This window comes from Nerophis lumbriciformis, linkage group LG23 (genome assembly GCF_033978685.3).
Source record: "Nerophis lumbriciformis linkage group LG23, RoL_Nlum_v2.1, whole genome shotgun sequence".
In the NCBI taxonomy this organism is placed as follows: domain Eukaryota; kingdom Metazoa; phylum Chordata; class Actinopteri; order Syngnathiformes; family Syngnathidae; genus Nerophis; species Nerophis lumbriciformis.
The window spans coordinates 33,286,081-33,312,997 of record NC_084570.2 but is presented as its reverse complement, the minus strand read 5'-3'; the positions used below and the strand labels follow the sequence as shown (position 1 = coordinate 33,312,997).

At 39.7% G+C, this 26,917-nt stretch overlaps 1 protein-coding gene across 5 annotated transcripts in view; it reads left to right on the top strand.

Annotated features, from left to right (window-relative positions):
* The window catches only part of dlgap4b (discs, large (Drosophila) homolog-associated protein 4b), a 363,341-nt gene that overhangs the window by 317,629 nt on the left and 18,795 nt on the right, over positions 1 to 26,917 (top strand). For all 5 annotated transcript variants that reach the window (XM_061984691.1, XM_061984692.1, XM_061984690.1 and 2 more), the window contains 2 exons: positions 13,753 to 14,168; positions 24,218 to 24,306. In XM_061984691.1, coding sequence (XP_061840675.1) covers positions 13,753 to 14,168; positions 24,218 to 24,306 — 505 coding nt within the window. The remainder of the gene's footprint in view (positions 1 to 13,752; positions 14,169 to 24,217; positions 24,307 to 26,917) is intronic.

The window sequence follows — 26,917 nt, the reverse complement described above, 5'->3', positions numbered from 1 at the left end:
CTACATCCATCCATTTTCTACCGCTTGTCCCTTTCGGGGTCGATATATATTTTAATTTTTTTGGTCGGAAGAAACCAGAAGTTACGAAGCAAGGTTTGTTGCATGAAGTCACTCGTGTTTTGGGAACACAGCAAAACGGGACACGCTAACAGCCAATCACGTAACAGTATCAATTATCAGTTTTTATGTGGACAGTGTGGCATTACTCTGACGCTTCCAATGTGTTGGTTTAACTGGTAGCGTCCCAAATTTCTCTGTGTAGTGTTTATTTACGTATACAATACTGCCATCTAGTGTCTCAAAACTGCAACTACTTTCAAATCTTACGCATTCATTTCAGCACCTTAGGCGCGCTCTTTCTACTTGGCTATCCGGACACCTTCTCTACTGATAAATAGCACCCTTGGTTAGTTGGAAATTATATCACTATTTATTTGCAGGCCTAAATAAGTCATAAAAAACGTCAATTATTGATACCGATCAATACAAAAAATATATATCGTGATACAGTTTTCAGCCATAACGCCCAGCCCTATTATAGTCATGCAGCACAGGTTGTGGTTTAGATGTAATGGTGCTTGTATCAGGCTTCTTACTGACAGTTTGGTTATGTTTGGGGTTTCCTCTGTGTTTGTGTTTATTTCCTGCATGTCTCCCAAGCGCTCGTTTCCCTCACCTGTCCCTGATTGGCAGCCTGGCACACCTGGTTGCAATTGCCAATCAGGCTACTATTTATGCCTGCCTCGCCCTCCAGTCAGGGCTCGATGATTGTATACTGTTGCCAGTCTCCAGGTTCCCGGTTCCTGTTTTCCCTGGATTTTAACTAGGGATGTCCCGATCCAGGTTTTTGCACTTCCGATCCGATACCGATATTGTTTTTGCATTTCCGATCCGATACCGATACTGACCGATACTAGCCTATCCGAGCATGTATTAAAGTTTAAAGTTATTTAGCCTACTTAGTTGTCAGAATCAGGTTGAAAAGGGTTTTAGTACTCTTGATAACAACTAGCCAGCTGAATTGGGGGAGTTTGAATAATACACAATGGTTGGTAACAAGAAACTGACCTGTTTATTCAAGGATAAACACAAAATAGACAAAATTATACATGACAAACAGAAATGGCATCATTGAACTAGGGCTGGGCGATATGGCCTTTTTTTTAATATTGCCATATTTTAAGGCCATATTGCGATACACGATATATATCTCGATATTTTGCCTTAGCCTTGAATAAACACTTGATGCATATAATCACAGCAGTATGATGATTCTATGTGTTTTGATTGATTGATTGAGACTTTTATTAGTAGGTTGCACAGTGAAGTACATATTCCGTACAATTAACCACTAAATGGTAACACCCCAATAAGTTTTTCAACTTGTTTAAGTCGGGGTCCACTTAAATTGATTCATGATACAGATATATACTATCAGATATATACTATCATCATAATACAGTCATCACACAAGATAATCAAATTGAATTATTTACATTATTTGTAATCCAGGGTGTGGAGGGGGGTGTCGGATGTAAGTGTCAAAAAGACAGCCAAAAGAGTTTGATATGAGAATAAATCTAAAGTTAAAATATAGGGTAGAAATGCACCGATTTGCAGGAAATGTAGTCTTGATTTTCAAAATTTTCTTTCAAGGCTTGCATGTCTACATTAAAACATTCTTCTTCATACTGCATTAATATGTGCTACTTTTAAACTTTCATGCAGAGAAGGAAATCACAACTAAAAAAATCACTATTTTTTTCATACGGTGTTGATGTGGAAATTTTTGCCTCTGCATTTTGATGGTGTGGGCGTGTGGCACCGAATGGAGATAAGCGTCTCGACAGACGTTATAATATTTTAACAATGATGACAAAAACTGTTTTCTGTGTCGTGTCCGTGTGTCGAAAATTGTTATGCGCTTATTTTTTTATTTGATTTTGTGCGTGGCATATAATTGCTATGCGCAGTGGACGCTTGAGCAGTTTGCAATTGCACAGGCGCGCACCTTAGAGAGAACGTTGGTCACACGGCTGCGCTAGCATCACAGCTAACGTTAGCCATGCTGCTACCTCTCTGCTCGGGGAGGACGTATACGTATGTGACGTATGACGTGACAGTATGTGACGTATGACGTGAGAGTATGTGACCTATGACGTGACAGTATGTGACGTGTGTAAGAAGGTGCGCTTGCTGTCTGTGAGAGGGAGACAAAGGAAAGAGTGAGAAGAGCCTGTCGTGTAATGCCAGCAGCTAAAAGCAACTGCATAGATTCACAGACCTGTGGATGTGTTGAAGGTGTGCTGAAAAATGCGGAACGGAAATTAGGGAGCAGCAGAAAAGTGGAATGTATTATTTAAATCTGTGCTTTGGAAAACACGGACCGGAGTTTTTTTTTAAACTGGATCTGGATCGGCATTTTCCCATGCCATGCCGATACGCAATTTTTGGCAAATATCGGCAGCCGATCCGATCCAAATATCGGATCGGGACATCCCTAATTTTAACATTAAAGTCATGTTTCCCTACGCTACGCCAGCCATCTCTGCATCTTGGGGTTCAAGACTGACAGCATTCCTTGACAGCCTGGACACATTAGCTAATCTCTTGATAAATTTGTTAAACATTTTTTAAAACTAGATCTAGTTTTGTTCGAGATGGAAATGTTTGACGGCTCAACTCCGCAAGTCCGAGTTGGGATCTGACAGATGTGTACAAGGACGCCACATTAAGATAAAGCTACAGAGTAGATTAGTGCAAACAGCAACCCTTTTGTTTCCAGAGTTTCCACAACAGCTTGCATGTTTTGTTGTGAGACTTACTGAAGAGGCTTCTTGTTACATTATCCAAGGTTTCATAGCTTTCAGAAAAGGACATGCACAAAACATTTTCCAACACCTCTAAAGCCACAATGAGACACATAAATTATACGGATAAAACCCCTTAATGAACCGAGCCCGTCTGGATCTGAACGCTTGACTTCCCTTTGACACAAAATATGACCTGCACAAGTGCAACATAACTCAAACTGTCATAACTCTTCTGAGGTCTTGCACAGCTTCCACCACTTTTCCCCGGCTGTGTCGTGTAAAGATTCAGTGCAAGGGCAAGTATGGCAGCGGTAGCATTTCTAATGGTGCTGTAAAATTCCCCATTTGGACTGCTGCTTTTAGCTAGACGGCGTCACACCTTTGGCCTTGTTGTGTGTGGAGCATGATGGGATTTTTGTAGTCACTTGAAAGAACGTACAAGGGACCCTTTTTACTTTTCGCCTTTTATCTCTGATTGTAAAGCAGGGATGTCAAAGTGGTTTTCATTGAGGGCCACATCACAGTTATGGCTGCCATCAAAGGGCCGCTTGTAACAGTGAATAATGTATGAATTTGCCTCTGGATTTCATTATTAATTATATAAATAGTTTTAAGTAGACTGTCCATTTTACAGTAAAAAACTTTACATTAATTTTACAACATTGTACGGTAAATGGAAAAACAGTACCACTGTTTTTCTTTTGGGGGGGGGGGCGGTTACGGAAAAAGCTGGCAGCTTAGTTGCTAGAATTTTTGTGTCAAATTGACATTGGTTTTTACAACATGATATTGTTCATGGAAAAACAGCACAAGTTCTTTTTTTTATTCTGGCAACTTAACTGCCAGTTTTTATACCGTAAACACAAATGTACCGTCTTTCCATTTACAGTAATACAACTGTAACCCATATGGAAATATAGTGTCACGAATATATTACCCTATTATTAATTTCTGATCTATGGTGTGCCAAAGTCACTTTGGTCACTTAAATTTTTTTTTAAATTGATTTGTCAAAGTCATGTGGTCACTACAGGTTTAAATTAATGATGCATGCACGCAGCACGTTATTCACATGTTGTCCAGTAGAGGTCGCATGCACCTTTGTCATTCCCGGCATTCCTTCACTGAACGTCACAGTGAAGGCACGAGTCATATCGTTGCGTTGCAAAGACAAAGTTTATACGTTAAAATACTTGTCAATTCTCAAACCGAGTGTTGGAAAAGCAGCATAAGATAGCCTGGTCCCAGTGGGAGCTGGATTGCTGTGTTTTGTGCTGCTGAGAACTCCAATTGGTTTTTTGTATGATCCTGAAGTCTGGTTCCAAGCTGGACTTGAGTTATGATGGCGAGCCAGTCCCAGTGAGTGAGAGTCCGCGGAGAGGGAGCGTTTGGATGTGGTGTGGCCAGCTGCATCGGTCTCCACACTCTGCAGTGATCTATAACTGAACGTATCCACCATCAGAGTCGCAAGTATCGAACCGAATCAGTATGGAATAACGGATTACAATAGAACTAAGGATTCCCAACCAAGGAATATAGACAGTGTTCAATTCAATACTACCCGGGTAGATTGTATTTTTTGAAAGGACAATTTAAAAAGGAAATTTCTTCTATTTTGCTACTTTTGAATTTTGCAACAGAGCTCTATTTTTATTTTATTTTTGGGGGTATTTTCAATTTAAAAAGCACACTGTTCATGTGTTATCGTTTATTATTGTGCAATAAATTTGCCAGCAGTTGTTCTGTGGTCCACTAAGTACGTAACGTCTCATTGCGAGTCTCTCAATTATACAGCCAAGAACCTAGCAATCTTAATTGTTGTACTAACCTGCTATTCTACAGTAGGGGTGCTACACACTTGGCGAGCTAGCCAGGAGCGCTGTGATTCCAAATTCATACTGTACGTACAATACAGAACAGCTCTGGCAACGTTTGTTCACAATTTTTGTAATACCTCTGACTTTACACTTGAAATATGGATGTCATTAAGTCTGAAAACATTAAGGTACCCAGTTCAGTACTGGTCAGTGGCATGTCTGGTACTGAAGTAGATGAGGAGGTATTTGACTTTTTGAATCAATATGAGTCCATTGAAAGAGTGGTTAAAATTGACAGTTCTGATGCTAAATTCCCAAATTCTGCTAAAGAGCACTGGGCAAATAGGTCTAATGACACTCAAAGGGAAACCGCAGCAAGTTATTCCTGCACATGATAAAGTCCTTGTGGAAGGCCAGGTCAATGTCAATCCTGCAAATACGGAGAAATTGGCAGTTCTGGAGCAGCCAAGAAAGTCTGTCTTACCTGGTGGCATTTTCGTTGACTGTTGCCTCATCACTTTGCCCCAGCAGCCTCAGCACAAGTTGGCTGTTTGGCTGAGAAACGAGACAGACCATGACATAACACTACCCACAAACAGTGTTGTAGCAGAACTACATGTTCCTGATAAGATTGTTGAAAAAAGTCCATTACCTGACAAGAATGCAGATACTGTGAACTGTTGTAGTGCAACCTCTTCTACAAATCAGTCCACAAACAACACCCTGACGTTTGACTTCGGCAATTCTCCTCTACCAGAGGAATGGAAAACCAGAGTCACAGAGAAACTAAATGGTTACTCTGATGTGTTTGCACATCATGACCTTGATTTTGGTCATGCCACCAAAGTCAAGCATTGTATCAAGCTCAAGGACGAGACGCCTTTTAAACAGCGTTCAAGACCCATACATCCCAATGACTATGAGGCTGTGAGAGAACACCTTAAAACACTGCTAGAAGCTGGTGTGATAAGGGAGTCCGAGTCACCCTACTCGTCACCCATAGTCGTAAAGAAAAAGAACGGTGATGTCCGACTTTGTGTCGATTACCGTAAGTTGAATACGCAAACCATAAAGGATGCTTATGCATTACCAAACCTCGAAGAAGCATTCTCCGCCCTCACCGGGTCACAGTGGTTTTCCGTGATGGACCTCAAGTCCGGATATTACCAGATTGGTATGGACGAGAGTGACAAAGTCAAGACTGCTTTTGTCTGTCCCCTGGGGTTTTGGGAGTTCAACCGTATGCCCCAGGGGATAACCAATGCGTCGAGTACATTTCAGCGCTTAATGGAGAAATGTATGGGTGACATTAACCTGAAAGAGATGCTTGTCTTTCTTGATGATCTCATTGTGTTCTCTGCCTCCCTGGAGGAACACGAGGCCAGGCTTCTGCATGTCCTCCAACGGCTAAGAGAATATGGTCTCAAGCTCTCTCCCGAGAAGTGCAGATTCTTCCAAACGTCTGTACGTTATCTTGGACACATCGTCTCAAGAGATGGTGTCGAGACAGATCCTGAAAAAGTCATTGCACTGAAAACGTGGCCAAGGCCACAGACCCTAAAATAATTGAAGTCCTTTTTAGGCTTCGCCGGCTATTTTCGCCGTTTTGTCAAGGACTATTCTAAAATAGTAAAGCCACTAAACAGTCTCACTTCTGGCTATCCACCTCTCAGAAAAGGCCAGAAGATGACGACATGTAAAGGGAAATATTTAAATCCAAAAGAGCCGTTCGCAGAACGATGGACACCTGCTTGTCAGGACGCTTTTGAATGCATCATAGAGAAGCTCACATCTTCTCCCATCCTGGGGTTTGCAGATGCAAAGCTTCCCTATACACTGCATACGGATTCCAGTACTACTGGTTTAGGAGCTGCTTTATACCAAGAGCAGGATGGCCAATCAAGGGTCATCGCCTATGCCAGTAGGGGACTTTCATCTAGTGAGGCAAGATATCCAGCACACAAGCTGGAGTTTCTAGCTTTAAAATGGGCAATCCTAGAGAAGTTCCAGGACTATCTCTATGGTAACAACTTCACTGTGGTAACGGATAACAATCCGTTAACTTACATACTCACCTCAGCAAAGCTAGATTCTGCCAGTTATCGCTGGCTAGCAGCCCTTTCTACGTTCAATTTCAACATCAAGTACAGGGCTGGAAAGAGCAATCAAGACGCCGATGGTCTCTCCAGGCGACCGCATGGAATGCTGGTTGATGATGACGCTTCACTGGAAGAAAGAGAGAGAATAAAGCGGTTCACCTCACATCATCTATCATCGTCACCTGACCATCTAAACTTACCTGAAGATGTAGTTACAGCCCTATGTCACCGACACATGATAAGAGAAACCGACAACTTACCTTCCATCACGTTGGTTGAATCTCTAGCTCTCAACGCCGACGCTATTCCAGACATCTACAGTGATGAAGAATTATTAGGTCATGTGACAGTACCCATCTTCAATGAGGATGACCTCCGAGAAAGACAGGAAGCTGACCCTGCCATCAAGCATGTTATTCATCTGTTGGAATCTGGAGGCCCAGTACCTCGGAACATTGGTCCTAATTCTCCTGAACTCAAACTGATGCTCAAGGAGTGGAAGCGCCTTGAGATGAGAGACGGTCTCCTGTACAGGAAGCGGAAATGTGAAGAGGAAACGATCTATCAACTCATTCTTTCAGAGTCACTGTACTCAAATGTCTCCATGACGACATGGGACACATGGGCATAGACCGTACCATTGACTTAGTAAGGTCAAGATTCTACTGGCCACGAATGGCTGCGGATGTTGAGCACAAGGTCAAAACCTGTGGCCGGTGTGTTAGGAGGAAGACTTCGCCTGAGAAAGCTGCACCGCTGGTCAGTATCCAGACAAGTAGGCCAATGCAAGTATTCTGCATGGACTACCTATCACTGGAGCCTGATTCCCACAATACCAAGGACATTCTGGTCATCACAGACCACTTTACAAAATACGCGGTAGCCATACCCACGAAAGACCAAAAAGCTACTACTGTTGCGAAGTGTCTGTGGGAGCAGTTCCTGGTTCACTACGGCTTTCCTGAACGCCTGCACAGTGATCAGGGAAGAGATTTTGAATCCCACACTATTAAAGAACTGTGTGCCATAGCCGGTATTAAGAAAGTGAGAACCAGTCCTTATCACCCGAGGGGCAACCCGATTGAGCGGTTCAACCGCACCCTTCTTGGTATGTTGGGTACCGTATTTTCCGCACTATAAGGCGCACCTAAAAACCACAAATGTTCTCAAAAGCTGACAGTGCGCCTTATAACCCGGTGCGCTTTATTACGATTCATTTTCATAAAGTTTCGATCTCGCAACTTCGGTAAACAGCCGCCATCTTTTTTCCCGGTAGAACAGGAAGCGCTTCTTCTTCTACGCAAGCAACCGCCAAGGAAAGCATCCGCCCCCATAGAACAGGAAGCGCTTCTTCTTCTACCCGCCCCCGGAAGAAGAAGAAAAAACGCGCGGATATCACCGTACGTTTCATTTCCTGTTTACATCTGTAAAGACCACAAAATGGCTCCTACTAAGCGATGACCAAGAAGAACGCGGAGTTGGAACATAATTACAACATTCTATGTACATATTTATATACAGATTTGAACAATTAGTGATTCACTGAAATATATTTATTAATTGTGGTTCTTACAAAAAATATATCTTATAAAATATAAAAGCTAAAATGTCTCTTAAAGCTCTGCCCCTTTAATTAGTGAATACTAAATAATTTAACTTTAGCCTACTACTACAACCATATTATTTACCAGCAACATGAAGTGAAACGGAGGCAGAGGTGTCCTGCCACAGTCAGTCAACAACCTCCTCCTGTAGGCCTACCTCCTCTCCAAGTCGAGCCCTTTTCGGCCATTGAAAATATTTTTCTATACTCATCTGTGTGAAGGAGTGAACATCCAACATTAGAATTTATTACTAGCGAGCAGAACTGCTCTTTGTACAGTGCCGTCTAACCTTAAGCAGCAGCAGCTCAACACATGCAGGGTTCAACGTTAAGGTTTTTTCTACTTGCCCGACTTCTCAAATCTACTTGCCCCAATATTTTTACTTGTCCTGCCTAGGTTTTTTTCTGGCTGTGTAGTGCTCATGGCTTATATCTTACTAAAATTCTTCCCGTTGACTATTTACAACACTACACAGTAATTATTATTATTATTATTATTATTATTATCTATAATTACATTTAAATGGCATTGCATACATGTAAAATTAAATGCTATTTCACATTATTTGACCAGTAGCAGTTACACTCATCTGAACAGGTCAGCCACCTGTTTAAAGCCCGATCACAGTTGAAATCTTGAAATGAAGGGCCTTTAATGGCCAAAACATTAACCTGGACAACATTTTAACAGCTGGTTGGCTCAGATTTTATTCTTTTCATTGCATTCACATGCTGCAGTGGACAGTGGACAATTTAGCTTCAGTCCATGTGTGTTTATTGACAACATGGTTATAACCTGGACACGTTAGCTTGTCGGTATTGTAACACGTGACTGTTACTACGTGCGTCTGCCCCGGGCCACGAGTCAAACAGCGGCGGTGTTAATGAAGCACCGTCAGGCTGCTCACCGTCAGTGAAACGCTCGGTGAAATCACGGATTAATGTTAAATATATGACGAGCCGCGAGCGATGCAGCTATAACCTATCTACTAGTGATGGGTTGATGAGGCGTCATGAAGCGTTTCGAGACATTGCAAAACTGTATTGATACTGTGTCGATACTGTGTCACTAAATACTGACATCTGCTGGACATTAAAAATCCCTACAGGCAACCTATGGACCGACTCAACTGACACTGATTTTATGACCTAGTACAGTGGTTCTCAAATGGGGGTACGCGAACCCCTGGGGGTACTTGAAGGTATGCCAAGGGGTACGTGAGATTTTTAAAAAATATTCTAAAAATAGCAACAATTCAAAAATCCTTTATAAATATATTTATTGAATAATACTTCAACAAAATATGAATGTAAATTCATAAACTCAGTGAAGCACAAGCTCAGGTTTGTCACTAAAATGTCTGTCAAAAAAAACTGTGAAAAGAAATGTAACAATGCAATATTCAGTGTTGACAGCTAGATTTTTTGTGGACATGTTCCATAAATATTTATGTTAAAGATTTTTTTTTTTTGTGAAGAAATGTTTAGAATTAAGTTCATGAATCCAGATGGATCTCTAATACAATCCCCAAAGAGGGCACTTTAAGTTGATGATTACTTCTATGTGTAGAAATCTTTATTTATAATTGAGTCACTTGTTTATTTTTCAACAAGTTTTTAGTTATTTTTATATCTTTTTTTCCAAATAGTTCAAGAAAGACCACTACAAATGAGCAATATTTTGCACTGTTATACAATTTAATAAATCAGAAACTGATGACATAGTGCTGTATTTTACTTCTTTATCTTTTTTTTTCAACCAAAAATGCTTTGCTCTGATTAGGGGGTACTTGAATTTAAAAAAAAATCACAGGGAGTACATTGCTGAAAAAAGGTTGAGAACCACTGACCTAGTATATACAATAATATAAACCAAGTCATTGTATTTCATTTAGGATTATTTCATAACTTCATTTAAATAAAAATATATTTTTTGTCTTTTTTAGATACAGTCAATAAATAATGTGAACATGTATCATAACATGGAAATCTAAGAGAACGTGTTGTGAATGAGGATGCTTGTGGACCTGGAAATTATTTATTTATTTTTACACATTTTTATTTTTTAAAAAAACAGTTTTTCCAACGTATTAAATTTTAGACGCTTTCTCTTCTTAGTTATTATTTCTCCGGCTGTAGAAAAGACACGCTCACAGGGCACAGAGGAGGCGTCAGTGCGACACAGTTCGCGTATTGGTCACGTGACCAAAACAGCTCATGATCGGTCACGTGACTTTCTAAAAGCGGTACGCGCACCGACACAGGGTTTCGCTCTATGATGCATCGGTGTTGCCGGACCCATCACTACTATCTACCTATAACACCTGTAAAAATGAAGCAATGCTACCACGCTAGCAAGCGTTAGCTAGCCGGCTATGAGCCACCAAGCTGCTAACTATCGCCAAAAGGCACCATTTAAGTTTTTTTCCCCATGGCATCCTGCATCAAGGCTTTCAGCAGCTTTTGGACGTTTGAGGTAGAACGTAGGAAGCACCATCATTATGAAAAGTAGCCGGCGAGTATTTTGATTCCGTCCGTCCCTCTTCTTCTTCTTCTTCTGGCCCACCAGGTGAATTAAGCGCTATTGGCGTAGCATAGTAGGCTACTGCCACCTACTGCACCAGAGGTGTAACTACAAGCAACATTCACAGACAGTCCCATTGCTTTTATGAGCGGTCGAGCGAGTCAAAAGCCGAAAAATCCATTTGTGGCGGACGTAATTCTTTCGTGGCGGGCCGCCACAAATAAATGAATGTGTGGGAAACACTGGACTGTGGGGAAGGCAATATGGTACACCGATCTATAAGGTCACGGCGGCCACCAGACCGATTGAACTACCCACAGTTGGGTAAACCCTTCATCTCTTTTGCTCAAAGTCTTTTAGACAGTTTCAATCACGCACTCATTTCCTTAGGTGACTACGACAGTCATGAGGTTATAGCAATTTGAGTCAAGATGTTATAGCACATGAAGGGACTCATGCTGACTTAAGGGGGGAGTGTGTAACCCATATGGAAATATAGTGTCACGAATATATTACCCTATTATTAATTTCTGATCTATGATGTGCCAAAGTCACTTTGGTCACTTAAAAAAATGTTAAAATTGATTTGTCAAAGTCATGTGGTCACTACAGGTTTAAATTAATGATGCATGCACGCAGCACGTTATTCACATGTTGGCCAGTAGAGGGCGCATGCATCTTTGTCATTCCCGGCATTCCTTCACTGAACGTCACAGTGAAGGCACGAGTCATATCGTTGCGTTGCAAAGACAAAGTTTATACGTTAAAATACTTGTCAATTCTCATACCGAGTGTTGGAAAAGCAGCATAAGATAGCCTGGTCCCAGTGGGAGCTGGATTGCTGTGTTTTGTGCTGCTGAGAACTCCAATTGTTTTTTTGTATGATCCTGAAGTCTGGTTCCAAGCTGGACTTGAGTTATGATGGCGAGCCAGTCCCAGTGAGTGAGAGTCTGCGGAGAGGGAGCGTTTGGATGTGGTGTGGCCAGCTGCATCGGTCTCCACACTCTGCAGTGATCTATAACTGAACGTATCCACCATCAGAGTCGCAAGTATCGAACCGAATCAGTATGGAATAACGGATTACAATAGAACTAAGGATTCCCAACCAAGGAATATAGACAGTGTTCAATTCAATACTACCTGGGCAGATTGTATTTTTTGAAAGGACAATTTAAAAAGGACATTTCTTCTATTTTGCTACTTTTGAATTTTGCAACAGAGCTCTATTTTTATTTTATTTTTGGGGGTATTTTCAATTTAAAAAGCACACTGTTCATGTGTTATCGTTTATTATTGTGCAATAAATTTACCAGCAGTTGTTCTGTGGTCCACTAAGTACGTAACGTCTCATTGCGAGTCTCTCAATTATACAGCCAAGAACCTAGCAATCTTAATTGTTGTACTAACCTGCTATTCTACAGTAGGGGTGCTACACAACGTTAAAAACAACAACCCTAGATTTTACGGTCAAAAACTGGCAGCTCAGTCAACAGAATTTTAACGCAAAAAACAGTAGTAGTTTTTCTTTTCAATTTACAGTAATATGCTGTAAAGAACAGCGTAAAATGTATTGTCATTTTTATTAATTTAATGGGTAGTTTGCTGTAAAGTTAAGTATTTTTATTTAGACAAAAACATGTTTGGAAAGTATGATAATACACTGTAACATTTGTTGCAATAATGAATACTATTAAAGTTTAAAAGTTATGCAATTTCAAACAGTACACATATTTTTTCTGTCAAAATGAAAAAATCAATGACATTTAGTGAGAAAATATGAAGTACTTTATTGACACATATCATTTCCAGGTGTTTGCGGGCCAGATAAAATTATGTGGCGGGCCAGATCTGGCCCCCGGGTCTTGAATTTGACACATGTGCTGTAAAACAATGCTGTATTAGTTGGATGACTTTTCTAACCATAATTTGTGTATAAATGTACCTTCTTTGTGTGGTTCCGCTTATTTACCTGAATTGTTTGATCGGTGCCAATGCAGAACTTTTTAGTTTCCACTTCTTCATTGGGAGGACAAGCACTTGGTACATGCACACTTACTCACGTATTTTACAATGATGTGATATTGCCAACTACTGCTCTGGCGTGCACATGACAGTTTTTTCAATTATTTTTGCAGGTCCATGTTAATGGAGATTAAAGAAACAACTTTCTAGTTTGAACTAGGCTTGTACGGTATACGGCTACTAATGAAGTACTGTTGTACTAATGAATTAAAAAAAGTACTATACTGCCTTTAAAAAAACACAGTTTTCATGCATTAATGGTGACATTGCTGGTAATATGAGCCGAGGCACATGTAAATCAACACGCACAGAGTACTTACAAGCGGAAACAGAATGGAAACCGAAGAAGGATATATTTTGATGTAAATTAACAATAAAGGTGATACAATGTGCTTCAGAGTCATTGCTAGGTAGCTAACATTAGTTAGTTTCAGTTTATTTCAAACATGCATACAGTACTTATGTTATTCACATGTGAATAATGCTGTATAATAGACTGTATTTATATTATTCACATGTAAAATACATAAATGTTTATTGTCTATTGTAAGCGAACTGTGGTGCTGAATTTCCCCCAGGGATCAATAAAGTACTTTCTATTCTGTTCTATTCTATTTACTAAGCTATGTCTCTCTTCAGTGTTTCAGCTACTTATAAAACACTAATCCTCTCCTCCATGGTGACAAATAAAGTATGTTTCTTACAAGCAGGATGTGAAATAGTATTCAACTGGTGGCCTCCGGTCCTTAGCTTTCTGGAAATGTGGCCCACTGAAACAATTAAGATGAATACCCCTGACCTAAGAAGTCAATGTTTTTATTTGGCCCTCTAATGTGTTCTACTTGTGTGCCCCCTGCCCCCTTCTGTCCTCCAGCCTCATGCATCACCACCTGTAAGAAGGCCGCGCCTCCGCCAGTGCCGCCACGCACCACCTCCAAACCCTACATCTCCGTAACCGTGCAGAGCAGCACAGAGTCGGCACAGGACAATTACCTGGAGCAAAGGTCGGAGGTCAACAGCCAGTCCAGCCACGCACACAGCAACTCCTCGGACAGCCTGGACAGCACCCGCGCCAACAGCCTGGCGCGAGGAATCCCTCGCCCTCCGCACATCATCCCCACTCCCATCGCCATCCCCAGAGAGCCGCTGGCCCCCACCACCGCCAACGCTTCCACCAAAACCAGCGACTCCGTGGTCCAGCATGAATCTGTGAGGTCGAGTAACTCGGACACGGAAGAAGCGCTTGTCGTCCCAGTGCCCAGACGGAAACTCTCGTCTATTGGCATCCAGGTAGACCACCTTTTTACCTTCATCCTTAATATGCATTTCAACTTGACTCCAGGCCTGGGCCGATATTCCGTAAGTCAATTAACCGACGATAAATTAAATTTAAGTCGGTGAGTTTTAGACTTAGACTTAGACCAGGGGTCGGCAACCCAAAATGTTGAAAGAGCCATATTGGATCAAAAATACAAAAAAAAAAATCTGTCTGGAGCCGCAAAAAATTTAAAGTCTTATATAAGTGTTATAATGAAGACAACACATGATGTAAGTGTCTATATTAGCTATATTAGCCTACTATCAAAATGACTTTAAAACTCTTATATAAGTGTTATAATGAAGACAACACATGATGTAAGGGTCTATATTAGTTATATTAGCCTACTATCAAAATGACTTTAAAAGTCTTATATAAGTGTTATAATGAAGACAACACATGATGTAAATGTCTATATTAGTTATATTAGCCTACTATCAAAATGACTTTAAAAGTCTTATATAAGTGTTATAATGAAGACAACACATGATGTAAGTGTCTATATTAGTTATATTAGCCTACTATCAAAATGACTTTAAAAGTCTTATATAAGTGTTATGATGAAGACAACACATGATGTAAGTGTCTATATTAGCTATATTAGCCCACTATCAAAATGACTTTAAAAGTCTTATATAAGTGTTATAATGAAGACAACACATGATGTCAGTGTCTATATTAGTTATATTAGCCTACTATCAAAATGACTTTAAAAGTCTTATTTAAGTGTTGGCACTCAGCATCAAGGGTTGGAATTGGGGGTTAAATCACCAAAAATGATTCCCGGGCATGGCCACCGCTGTTGCTCACTGCTCTCCTCAACTTTCAGGGGGGTGAGGGTGATGGGTCAAATGCAGAGGATAAAATCACCACACCTAGTGTGTGTGTGTGACAATCATTGGTACTTAAATTATAATGAAGACAACACATGATGCAAGTGTCTATATTAGTTATATTAGCCTACTATCAAAATTACTTTAAAAGTCTTATATAAGTGTTATAATGAAGACAACACATGATGTAAGTGTCTATATTAGCCTACTATCAAAGGCTGACGCAAATCTTCGTTGACAGATATGTCTACACATTTTTGCAACATTAGAAAACATTACTAAAATGGAGGCTTCTCACAGGATGAGATAACTTCTGGAAATGAGTGGCTCACAATGGCCAAAGGTATAGATGTGTGTGTCCAAGTTTTAAGGAAACGGCAGGCTGTCTTCTTTTAATGGATTTATTACAATCTTTGCCAGCTAGGTAACGTTTGCTGTGGTCTGGAACAACATGGCACACAAACAACTATGAGAAATGCAGCCAATATTACATACAGATAATGTGTCATGAGACATGCAAATATAAATTATATACACAGAGGACATAAGTAAAGGAAATTAAATGAGCTAAAAAAAATATGATGATGATGCAATATGTACATACCCTAAATAGCCTAAATAGCATTTTAGCATCAATTAGCTGGCAGTCATGCAGGGACCAAATATGCCTGATAAACACTCCAGCAAATCAATAACATCAACAAAGCTCACCTTTGTGCATTCACGCACAGTATAAATTGGTTGGTGGAACAAAATGAGACAAAGAAGGAGTGGCATAAAACATGACACAAGGTTTGTGTCATGTTTGTTCTCCTACAGAAAATATATTAAAACAAAAATTTTTTCCATTTTCACACATCTCTGAAAGAGGTCCAGGGAGCCACTAGGGCGGCGCTAAAGAGCTGCATGCGGCTCTAGAGCCGCGGGTTGCTGACCCCTGACTTAGACTTAGACAAACTTTATTGATCCACAAGGGAATTGTTCCACACAGTAGCTCTGTTACAAAGGATGGAAAGGATCATGCACACGAGGGCACAAAAAGAGGGAGAAAACAAAAGGTATAAAGTAGACTATAAATGTTCCATAGTAGCAATATAAAATATAGCATATATATAATATATACAGAATATGACACAGGTGACACAGATCTGGTCCGCCACATCATTTTATATGGCCCGCAAACACCTGGAAATGATATGTGTCAATAAAGTACTTCATATTTTCTCACTAAATGACATTGATTTTTTACATTTTGACAGAACAAATATATGTACTGCTTGAAATTACATGCCTTTTAAACTTTAATAGTATCCAATATTGCAATAAATATTACAGTTTATTATCATACTTTCCAAACATGTTTTTGTCTAAATAAAAATACTTAACTTTACAGCAAACTACCTACCCATCAAATCAATAAAAATGACAATACATTTTACGGTGTTCTTTACAGCATATTAGTGTAAATTGGAAACATTCTGTTGACTGAGCTGCCATAATTTTACTGTAAAATCTTGTTTTTAACGGTGTATTACTGTAAATGGAAAGACGGTACATTTGTTTTCACGACAAAAAAACTGGCAGCTAAGTTGTCAGAATAAAAAAATAACTTGTACCGTATTTTCCGCACTATAAGGCACACCGGATTATAAGGCGCACCTTCAATGAATTGCATATTTCAAAACTTTGTTCATATAAAAGGCGCCGGATTATAAGGCGCACCTATGCATCCATTAGATGGAGCTGCGCTAAAGGGAATGTCAACAAAACAGTCAGGTAGGTCAGTCAAACTTTATTAATAGATTACAAACCAGCGTTCTGACAACTCTGTTCACTCCCAAAATGAAAAAACAGCTGTTTTATTATTTTCCCCGAGGTAAAGTCAGTGACGTGGTGGTTTGTTTATCTTTTAACAACAGCAAGGTATACATGTAGTGCAACATTTATATCACATAGTGGAGGGGAACTTTTCCCTGATTCAATAAATACGTAAAAAACAGTGATAGTGTTACGCTAAATCAAACGTTAGTGCAATCACAATATAGTAACACTCGAAATAGTGCAGAGCAATAACAATACATCAATAACTCAACGTTGCTCAAACGTTAATGTCACACAACACAACACACAAAATAAACATGTAAAGCTCACTTTATGAAGTTATTCCTTATCCACGAATCTCTCAAATTCTTCTTCTTCAGTGTCCGAATGAAACAGTTGGGCGGATATGGCATCCAACATGCCCGGCTCCGTCTCGTCGAAGTTGGTCAGCCGGTCAGTGTCGCTGCTGCTCTATTCCCGTGTTCTACTGCGTGACTGATCGTCTTAAGTTTAAACTCTGCGTTGTAAGCGTGTCTCTTAATAGGAGCCATTTTGGGGTCTTTACATAAACAAACAAATGGAAATCAAAACGGCACGCCTCACGCAGTCATATATCCCAGAACTACTTCTTCTACGGGGGAAAATGAAGTTGGCGACTGCTTACCGTAGTTGCAAGACCTAAACTTTATGAAATTGAAGTTTAGGTTTGTTGTGGCTCAATATTGGTTCGTATAAGGCGCACCAAATTATAAGGCGCACTGTCAGCTTTTGAGAAAATTGGAGGTTTTTAGGTGCACCTTATAGTGCGGAAAATACGGTACTGTTTTTCCATGAACAATATCATGTTGTAAAAAACAATGTCAATTTAACACAAAAATTCTGGGAACTAAGCGGCCAGATTTTTCTGTTAAAAAAAACCCAAAAACAGTGGTACGGTTTTTCCATTTACCGTAAAATGTTGTAAAAAACAAACAAAACAACAACACTATTTTACAGTAACATTTTGTAAATATAAAGTTTTTACTGTAAAATGGACAGTCTACCTAAAACAATTTATATAATTAATAATAAATCCAGAGGCAAGTTCATACATTATTCACTGTTACAAGCGGCCTTCTGATGGCAGCCATAACTGTGATGTGGCCCTCAATGAAAACCCTGGTATATAATATATACTGATATATTATATTATTGTATTATATTTTCCAGCGTCGATAAATCGCCATGTGTATACTTCACGCTTTTTGACGTTTTTAGCGTTGCTATAGCACAGATCTGAGGAAAATACGGCCCGCGGGCCACATGCGGCCCATTAAGTTTTTCAATCCGGTCCGCCAGACGTTCTACCGTATTTTCCGGACTATAAATTGCTCCGTAGTATAAATCGCACCGGCCGAAAATGCATAATAAAGAAGGAAAAAAACATATATAAGTGGCACTGGAGTATAAGTCGCATTTTTTGGGGAAATGTATTTGATAAAACCCAACACCAAGAATAGATATTTGAAAGGCAATTTAAAATAAATAAAGAATAGTGAACAACAGGCTGAATAAGTGTACGTTATATCAGTGGTCCCCAACCGGTCAACGCTTGGAAATTTGTCCCACGGACAGGGGGGGTGTTTATTTTTATTTTATTTTATTTTTTCATAAAGAAATACAATCAGTTGTGCTTACGGACTGTATCCCTGCAGGCTGTATTGATCTATATTGATATATAATGTATATATTGTGTTTTTTATGTTGATTTAATTTTAAAAAAAGGAAATAAATCAATAACATTTTATTTTATTTTATTTTTTTATTTCTTGTGCGCCCTGGTACCAATCGGTGGTTGGGGACCACTGCGTTATATGACGCATAAATAACCAACTGAGAACGTGCCTGGTATGTTAACGTAACATATTATGGTCATTCAAATAACTATAACATATAGAACATGCAATACGTTTACTAAACAATCTGTCACTCCTAATCGCTAACTCCCATGAAATCTTATACGTCTAGTCTCTTATGTGAATGAGCTAAATAATATGATTTGATATTTTACGGTAATGTGTTAATAATTTCACACATAAGTTGCTCCTGAGTATAAGGCCAAACTATGAAAAAAACTGCGACTTATAGTCCGAAAAATACGGTACATAATTTTTTTAGACCTTTAACATCAAAACTGTAGCCGCCAATATGATGTGCAGTGCTGTTTTTAAATGACCGTAAGTCTTGACCTATAGAAAGTATTTTAATGGTTGAAATCTGCACTTTTGAGTGTTATAGGAGTTATTACGGTAATCAGCAGCTCAGACCAAGAACAAAGCAGAGTGGGCGGGGTTTGTTTTCAGAGCAGCCAGCCCGAAACGCGTGTGTCAGGAACAGATGCGGAAGCAGATTTTTACAACAGACTTCTGCATGAAAGTGATAATATATCATATTTTAGGTGTTTATTACACTTGTGTTTTGCTAGATTGTAAAAGATACACAACTATGGAGAAGCTGGTCTGAGAAGTAAAAGATGTTCATATGTTGTTAATATTCAGTGTTTTATTATTCATAGATAATATTGTAAATATCACTTTATTTATTTTCATGTACATTTTGGGTGTCCCATTCAGTAAAAAACTGTAAAATTCCATTCCTTTTTTTTAGGTGGTCTGTCATAACTTTTTTAGTGTTCCTGATAAAAAAAGGGACCCAAACACACATAGTGTACAGCAGAAATTTTTTACTGCTAAATGTGTATATATCATTTATACACACATACACATTGGCCCCCCAGACACATTTTTTCTTTCAATGTGGCCCCCGAGTCCAAATATTCTGCCAAGCTCTGCTATAGTGGAATGAAAAGAAGGTGGTGAATTGTCTTGTCCTCGTTAAGTGTCTTTGACTCTTTGTGCAGCTCCGCAGGGCCGCTGGCCTGCTAGCATCACACGGTGCAACTACGTAGTTAGCATGTAGCAGCTAACATGGACAAAATGGTCACACAACCAAATGCCACTGCACCAGTGTGGGAATATTTCAGTTTAAACCTTTGGAACAAGAAGAGACTATCAACACAGAAAAGCCAGTTTGCCCAATGTGCTCGAGTACGGAAAATCTGCACAGCCACTTGAAACACAACACTACTCAGTGACCTAGGTTAGAGTGTCCGCCCTGAGATCGGCAGGTTGTGAGTTCAAACCCCGACCGAGTCATACCAAAGATGGGACCCATTACCTCGCTGCTTGGCACTCAGCACCTCGGGTTGGAATTGGGGGTTAAATCACCAAAATGATTCCCGGGCGCGGCCACACCTAGTGTGTGTGTGACAATCATTGGTACTTTAACTTAAACAACAGTCCACACTAGGGTTGTACGGTTTCCCGATACTAGTATAGTATCGCGGTACTTATGAATCAAAACGGTACTATACTCCCCTTCTGACACCTCTTCCTGAGGGCGTTTCAATGTTATAACTTCACCTTTATCTTTACTTTTTAAGCCAAAATGCATGTATTCTCCTTTTTCTGTCTACACACCGTGTCTGCTTGTAAGTACTCCGTGCGTGCGCACTGCCGAACATGCTCCTCTGCTCGTAAAACCAGCAATGTCACGATGTGACAACGCGCTGTCCTGCCCGGAAACCGGTACTTTTCAAACAGAGTATAGTACCGTTTTTTATTCATTAGTACTGTGATATTATACTAGTACCGGTTACCGTACAACCCTAATATATACAGGTGAGACTCAAAAACTTGCAATATCGTGCAAAGGTCCCTTTTATACCAGCAATTTAATTTACAAGGTGAAACTATTATACGGCATAGGCTCGTAACATGAAACTAAGTTATTTCAAGACTTCTTTTAATACAATTTTTATGATTATGGCTTAGAGCTTATGAAAACCTCAAATTGAAATTTTCAGAAAATGTTGGGTTTTCAACAACTCTCAACCTTGATTATCAAAATGATAACAAATAAAAATTTCACATATTTCACTTTATATCACATATTAGTGTCACGTTCAAAGTTGAATTGCTGAAATGAAAGGACTTTCACACCACATTCTAATGGTTTGACTTTCACCTGTATATGTGAGGGAGTGTTTTTACGGTGCGTTCAAAGACAGCTAAACAGAGTAGGACACCAGAACGCCCGCCAGGCATAATAAATAATGATCCATTTTATTCGTTATGCACTTGTCATATAAAAAAAATGTTACAAAACATGCAACTTGTAGGTTTTCTAACAGTGTGTATTTATTTTAGTTGATTTTAAGAAAGTAGCTTGGTCAAACGATTTTAGTGTGTAATGGTACTTTTTGGGCAGCACAGGGGTTAGTGCATGTGCCTCACAATACAAAGGTCCTGGGTTCGATCCTGGGCTCGGGATCTTTCTGTGTGGAGTTTGCATGTTTTCCCCGTGACTACGTGGGTTTCCTCCGGGTACTCCGGCTTCCTCCCACCTCCAAAAACATGCACCTGGGGATAGGTTGATTGACAACACTAAATTGGCCCTAGTGTGTGAATGTGAGTGTGAATGTTGTCTGTCTATCTGTGTTGGTCCTGTGATGAGGTGGCGACTTGTCCAGGGTGTACCCCGCCTTCCGCCTGAATGCAGCTGAGATAGGCTCCAGCACCCTGAAAGGGACAAGCGGTAGAAAAATGAATGGATGGAAAGGTACTTTTTGAGCACATGCAACAATAATACTGATAACTGATCATTTAGGTCACGATAACAGTGATATGAAATCTTCATATCGTTACATCCCTAATTTTGAGGCAACCTCGCCCTTATTGCCACGCTTTTACACTCGATTCTAACCATGTTTTGTGCTGAAACTAATTCATGGAAAATAAATGGTTTAGTTTAATAAGTTATGTTTCAATATAATGGCTCAATACCTGTAAGTCGAATGAGCTGGTAAACACTAACACTGTGCACCACGGGGGAGACGATGATACTGTTAGGAGAAATATACCTTAATATTCTTATCGTGGACAAAGCGAGAAAGGCTTTGTGGTCAAATTTCATATAAAGCAGGGATGTCAAAGTGGTTTCCATTGAGGGCCACATCACAGTTATGGCTGCCATCAGAGGGCCGCTTGTAACAGTGAATAATGTATGAATTTGCCTCTGGATTTCATTATTAATTATATAAATTGTTTAAAGTAGACTGTCCATTTTACAGTAAAAACTTCACATTTACAACATTTTACTGGAAAATAGTATTGTTGTTTTTTAATTTCTTACATTTTACGGTAAATATAAAAACAGTACCACTGTTTTTGGGAGGGTTACGGAAAAAGCTGGCAGCTTAGTTGCCAGAATTTTTGTGTTAAATTGACATTAGTTTTTATAACATTATATTGTTAATAAAAACAGTACAAGTTCTTTTTTTATTCTGGCAACTTAGCTGCCAGTTTTTCTACCGTAAAAACAAATGTAGCATCTTTCCTTTATACACCTTTAAAAACAACAACCCTAGATTTTACAGTCAAAAACTGGCAGCTCAGTCACCAGAATTTTAACGCAAAAAACAGTAGTACCGGTAGTTTTTTTCAATTTACATTAATATGCTGTAAAGAACAACGTAAAATGTATTGTCATTTTTATTCATTTGATGGGTAGTTTGCTGTAAAGTAATAAGTCAAGCAGATATTTAAGTATTTATTTTTATTTAGACAAAAATTGTTTAGTAAGTATGATAATATACTGTAATATTTGTTGTAGGGCTGGGCGATATGGTCTTTTTTTAATATTTCGATATTTTTAGGCCATATCGCTATATATCTTGATATTTTGCCTTAGCCTTGAATGAACACTTGATGCATATAATCACAGCAGTATGATGATTCTATGTGTCTACATTAAAACATTCTTGTTCATACTGCATTAATATATGCTCATTTTAAACTTTCATGCAGAGAGGGAAATCACAACTAAGTCAATTTAGCAAAACTGTATTTATTAAGCAGTGGCACAAACATTCATGTCATTTCCAAAACAGAAAGTGCAAGATTGTCAGAGACATTTTAAAACAAGCTATGAGTGCACTTTTGTGCATGATGTCACTAAGATGACATATCAAAACAACACTAAATTAAAGTGCACTTTCTGTACAGAAAGAAGCTATAAGTGCACTTTTGTGCATGATGACACACAAGATATTTCAATAAGTGTCACATAAAAATGAGCTGCATATCAAATAGTATATGTCCTACGGTGTTGATGTGGAAATAGTTGCTCCGGCATTTAGTTGGTGTGGCACCGAACGGAGATGTTGACATGTAAAGACATATTCCCGCTTGAAGCCAAACCACCGTCAGACGATGGACCCCGTGCTGTTTTTCTTGGGAATTAATTATTCCTCCATTTGTTACCAGATTCGCACCTTCTTTCTCTCGTATTACCACTCAAACCACACCGTTAGCTGTTAGCATCACAGCTAACGTTACCATGTCGCTACCTCTCGCTCCGCGGGAGCGTGTGACGTTGCTCACGTGACAGTATGTGACGTATGTAAGGAGGTGCGCTTGTTTTAAAGTCTCTGTGAGAAGGAGAGACAGGAAAGAGTAAGAAACGCATGCAGTTTAATGCCCCGCAGCTAAAAGCAACTGCGTGAGAACGTATACTCCAATATCACGATATAGTCATTTTCTATATCGCAGAGACAAACCCGCGATATATCGAGTATATCGATATATCGCCCAGCCCTAATTTGTTGCAATATTGGATACTATTTAAGTTTAAAAGGCATGCAATTTCAAGCAGTACATATATTTTTTCTGTCAAAATGAAAAAAATCAATGACAATTAGTGAGAAAATATTAAGTACTTTATTGACACAAATCATTTCCAGGTGTTTGCGGACCAGATAAAATGATGTCGCGGACCAGATCTGGCCCCAGGGCCTTGATTTTGACACTTGTGATTTAAAGCGTCTTGTCATTAAATGATATTTTACATGCACTACTTCACACAGTTTTGCCTAAATGGGGCTCTGTGTATCCATCCATTTTCTACCGCTTGTCCTTTTTGGGGTTGCGGGGGGTCGCTGGAGCCTATCTCAGCTGCATTCGGGCGGAAGGCGGGGTACACCCTGGACAAGTTGCCACCTTATCACAGGGTCAACACAGATAGACAGACAACATTCACACTCGCATATGATGAATCCATATTTAGCTTTTCCTGTTCTGCCTGTCCTGAAACAACAGTGCCTTCCTCCATTTTCCACTTTCTGCACAATAACAATACGCAGCCAGAATGACAATTGAGCCTGACATTTTCAAAACACAATTTGTTTAAAGTCAGTAAAGGGTTGAATATTTAATTTTAGCACAGTCCTGATTCTTCCTAATTTAATGATGTGTATTTTCTGCTCTGAGGTGGACTGTATACAAGAAGTTCCACGAGAAGAGACCCCACCACTGGCCAAGTTTCAGTCCATTGGAGTACAGGTGGAGGACGGGTGGCAGTAAGTCCTCTTCCTGTCCTTGTAACAACGTGAGGAATTTATATTATAGCCGCACACACAAATCTGTCTGTTCTTCAAACACATTCCTGGCACATGTATGGTTGGTTACATTTGTGACATATTGTCGGAAGAATAATTAGGGTGTCCTGATCAGCAGTTGTGGCTTCAGATATGATCCCATATTGAGTCGCGAACCAATTATTTGTAAAACGTTTTTCTAGAAGTATATGGAACTGAAAAGGTTTTTCAGCAAGTAACTAAAGTAAACACAAACACAGTTTTATTAAAGGGGAACTGCACTTTTTGGGGGAATTTTGCCTATCGTTCACAATCATTATGAGACAAGAACACGTGTCTTTTTTTTCTTTTTTATATTCTAAAGATGACAAAAACGCTTGCAAGATGCGGCTAATGGTCGTCACCGGATTGTAAATAATCAAATGTAAATATTCAAATGTAGATACTTATTCTTATGCTCTCTGATCTCTATCTCTATGTCACCTTCATAACAATATGTAATATGTACAATATACACACTGCAAGTATATATATATAATGTAGTAAGACACCTTCATAACAATATGTAATACGTACAATATACACACTGCAAGTATATATATAATGTAGTAACAGACACCTTCATAACAATATTTAATACGTACAATATACACACTGCAAGTATATATTTAATGTAGTAACATACACTTTCAAAACAATATGTAATATGTACAATATACACACTGCAAGTATATATATATAATATTGTAACAGAAACCTTCATAATAATATGTATAATGTACAATATACACACTGCAAGTATATCTAAACGGTAGTGTTTTGTAATCACGGCAGACTTGGTAACAGACAACAAAGACGACTATTTTTGGACAAATAAGGATTCACAACCTTATCTTTTTGAAACTGAATATACTGAGGATAAACTGCTGCTTCTAGAAGCCAGACCAAAGAAAGGGTGAGACGTTGGAGCAGACGTAAGTGGAGAGCGTGAGGTCGGTGTAACTCAAAGCTGCAAAATGTGGAACGTGAAGCCATTGCTATTTCGACATAAATGGAGTGCTTACCCAAATAAACTGGGGAAAACGTTCCCAGCCAGCATCCAGTGAGTCACTTTAATATTGATCATGATTCACGCAGCACGTTGTGTGTTATTACAACTGCAATACATACGCTGTCTGGCGAGCTGTGTACAAACAAAACATTAAATAATACTTTACAGATGCTGTAATATAATTGTTCATGTTTTTCACTCTGTACAGATTGGTGTCCTATCACATTGTGTTGTGCATTACAAACTCAAATGTGTTCGTGCCGACGTAAAAGCTAGCTTATCGTTTTCCGTAGCTAGCATTTACGGCTAATACTGAAGCACGCTGATGTGTTATGTTATTACGAGAGAAAAATAGTTCCTCAGTGTTGACTCTTACAATAACAATGTCACTACAGCTTGGTTATTATACAGGTTACACAACGTAAATTAAGTATTCTTGACGGTTTTTGAATGCATTTTTTAAGTGATTTAGAGATAAAATTGATTGCTAACATTAGCTGCATTGCTAGCCACCAAGAAAGAACTGATTTGTATGTGTTGAAATGCAAAAAACCCCAACTTTTTTCTTCTTGTCTTTTATAATGATTGTGAACAATAGGGAAAATAAAAAAAAGTGCAGTTCCCCTTTAAGCTTTTTAACTCAAATTATAATTTGCTAGTAGGGTTGGAAATCAGCTAACAAATGATATTTGTGGTATTGAATGTTACATACAATTTTCTTTTTAAATAGCCAAACAAAAGCAAAACATACTTTTTCCTGTGACGATCTGTCACTTCATTTCGGTTTGTTTCCATGTTTTTGTATTTACTTCCTGTCAGTGCTCTTATTTTGTTATATTTCCTGTTGGTTCCGCTGAGCACTGTTTTCTCCTCACCTGTCGGTGATTGGCAGCCGGTCCACACCTGCTGCCAATCAGCAGATGCCTATTTATGTTTTCACTCGAGCACTCCTCAGTGCTCGACGATAGACTATGTTAGGAACTGTTGTATGCAAGACTGCTACATTTCTCTGTTGTTTTATTATTAAAATCATCTTACCTGCTCATCCTCATCCTGGTTCTTGCATCTTGGGGTCACACAAACGGCAGCCATGCGAGTTCCTCACAGTATCGTCGAGCCAGAATATTGTGTCCTCGCGAGAACCCCTGTCGGCGATGCACAGCCGACCTTCTGGACCGCACAATTTTTGGAGGACTTAAAAGCCAGGTTTGTGCGGTCCCAGCCCACAGCAGGCTCGGACCTTCCCTCTCCGCCTCAACCGCCGGTTCCGGCTCTCCGACCGGCGAGGCCACCGCCCTCTTCGCTCCTCCCGGCTCGGCCGCCGGTTCCGGCTCTCCGACCGGCTAGGCCACCGCCGCCTTCGCTCTTCCCAGCTCGGCCACCGGTTCCGGATCTCCGACCGGCGCGGCCACTGCCGCCATCTTCCCCGTCGCCTGCTGTGCATCCTGTCCCGGCTCCACGGCAATCGCCTGTGCCAGCGCGTCGACCACCGGTTCCCACACCGCGTCGCACGCCAGTCGCAGCCCCGCGTCGCACGCCGGT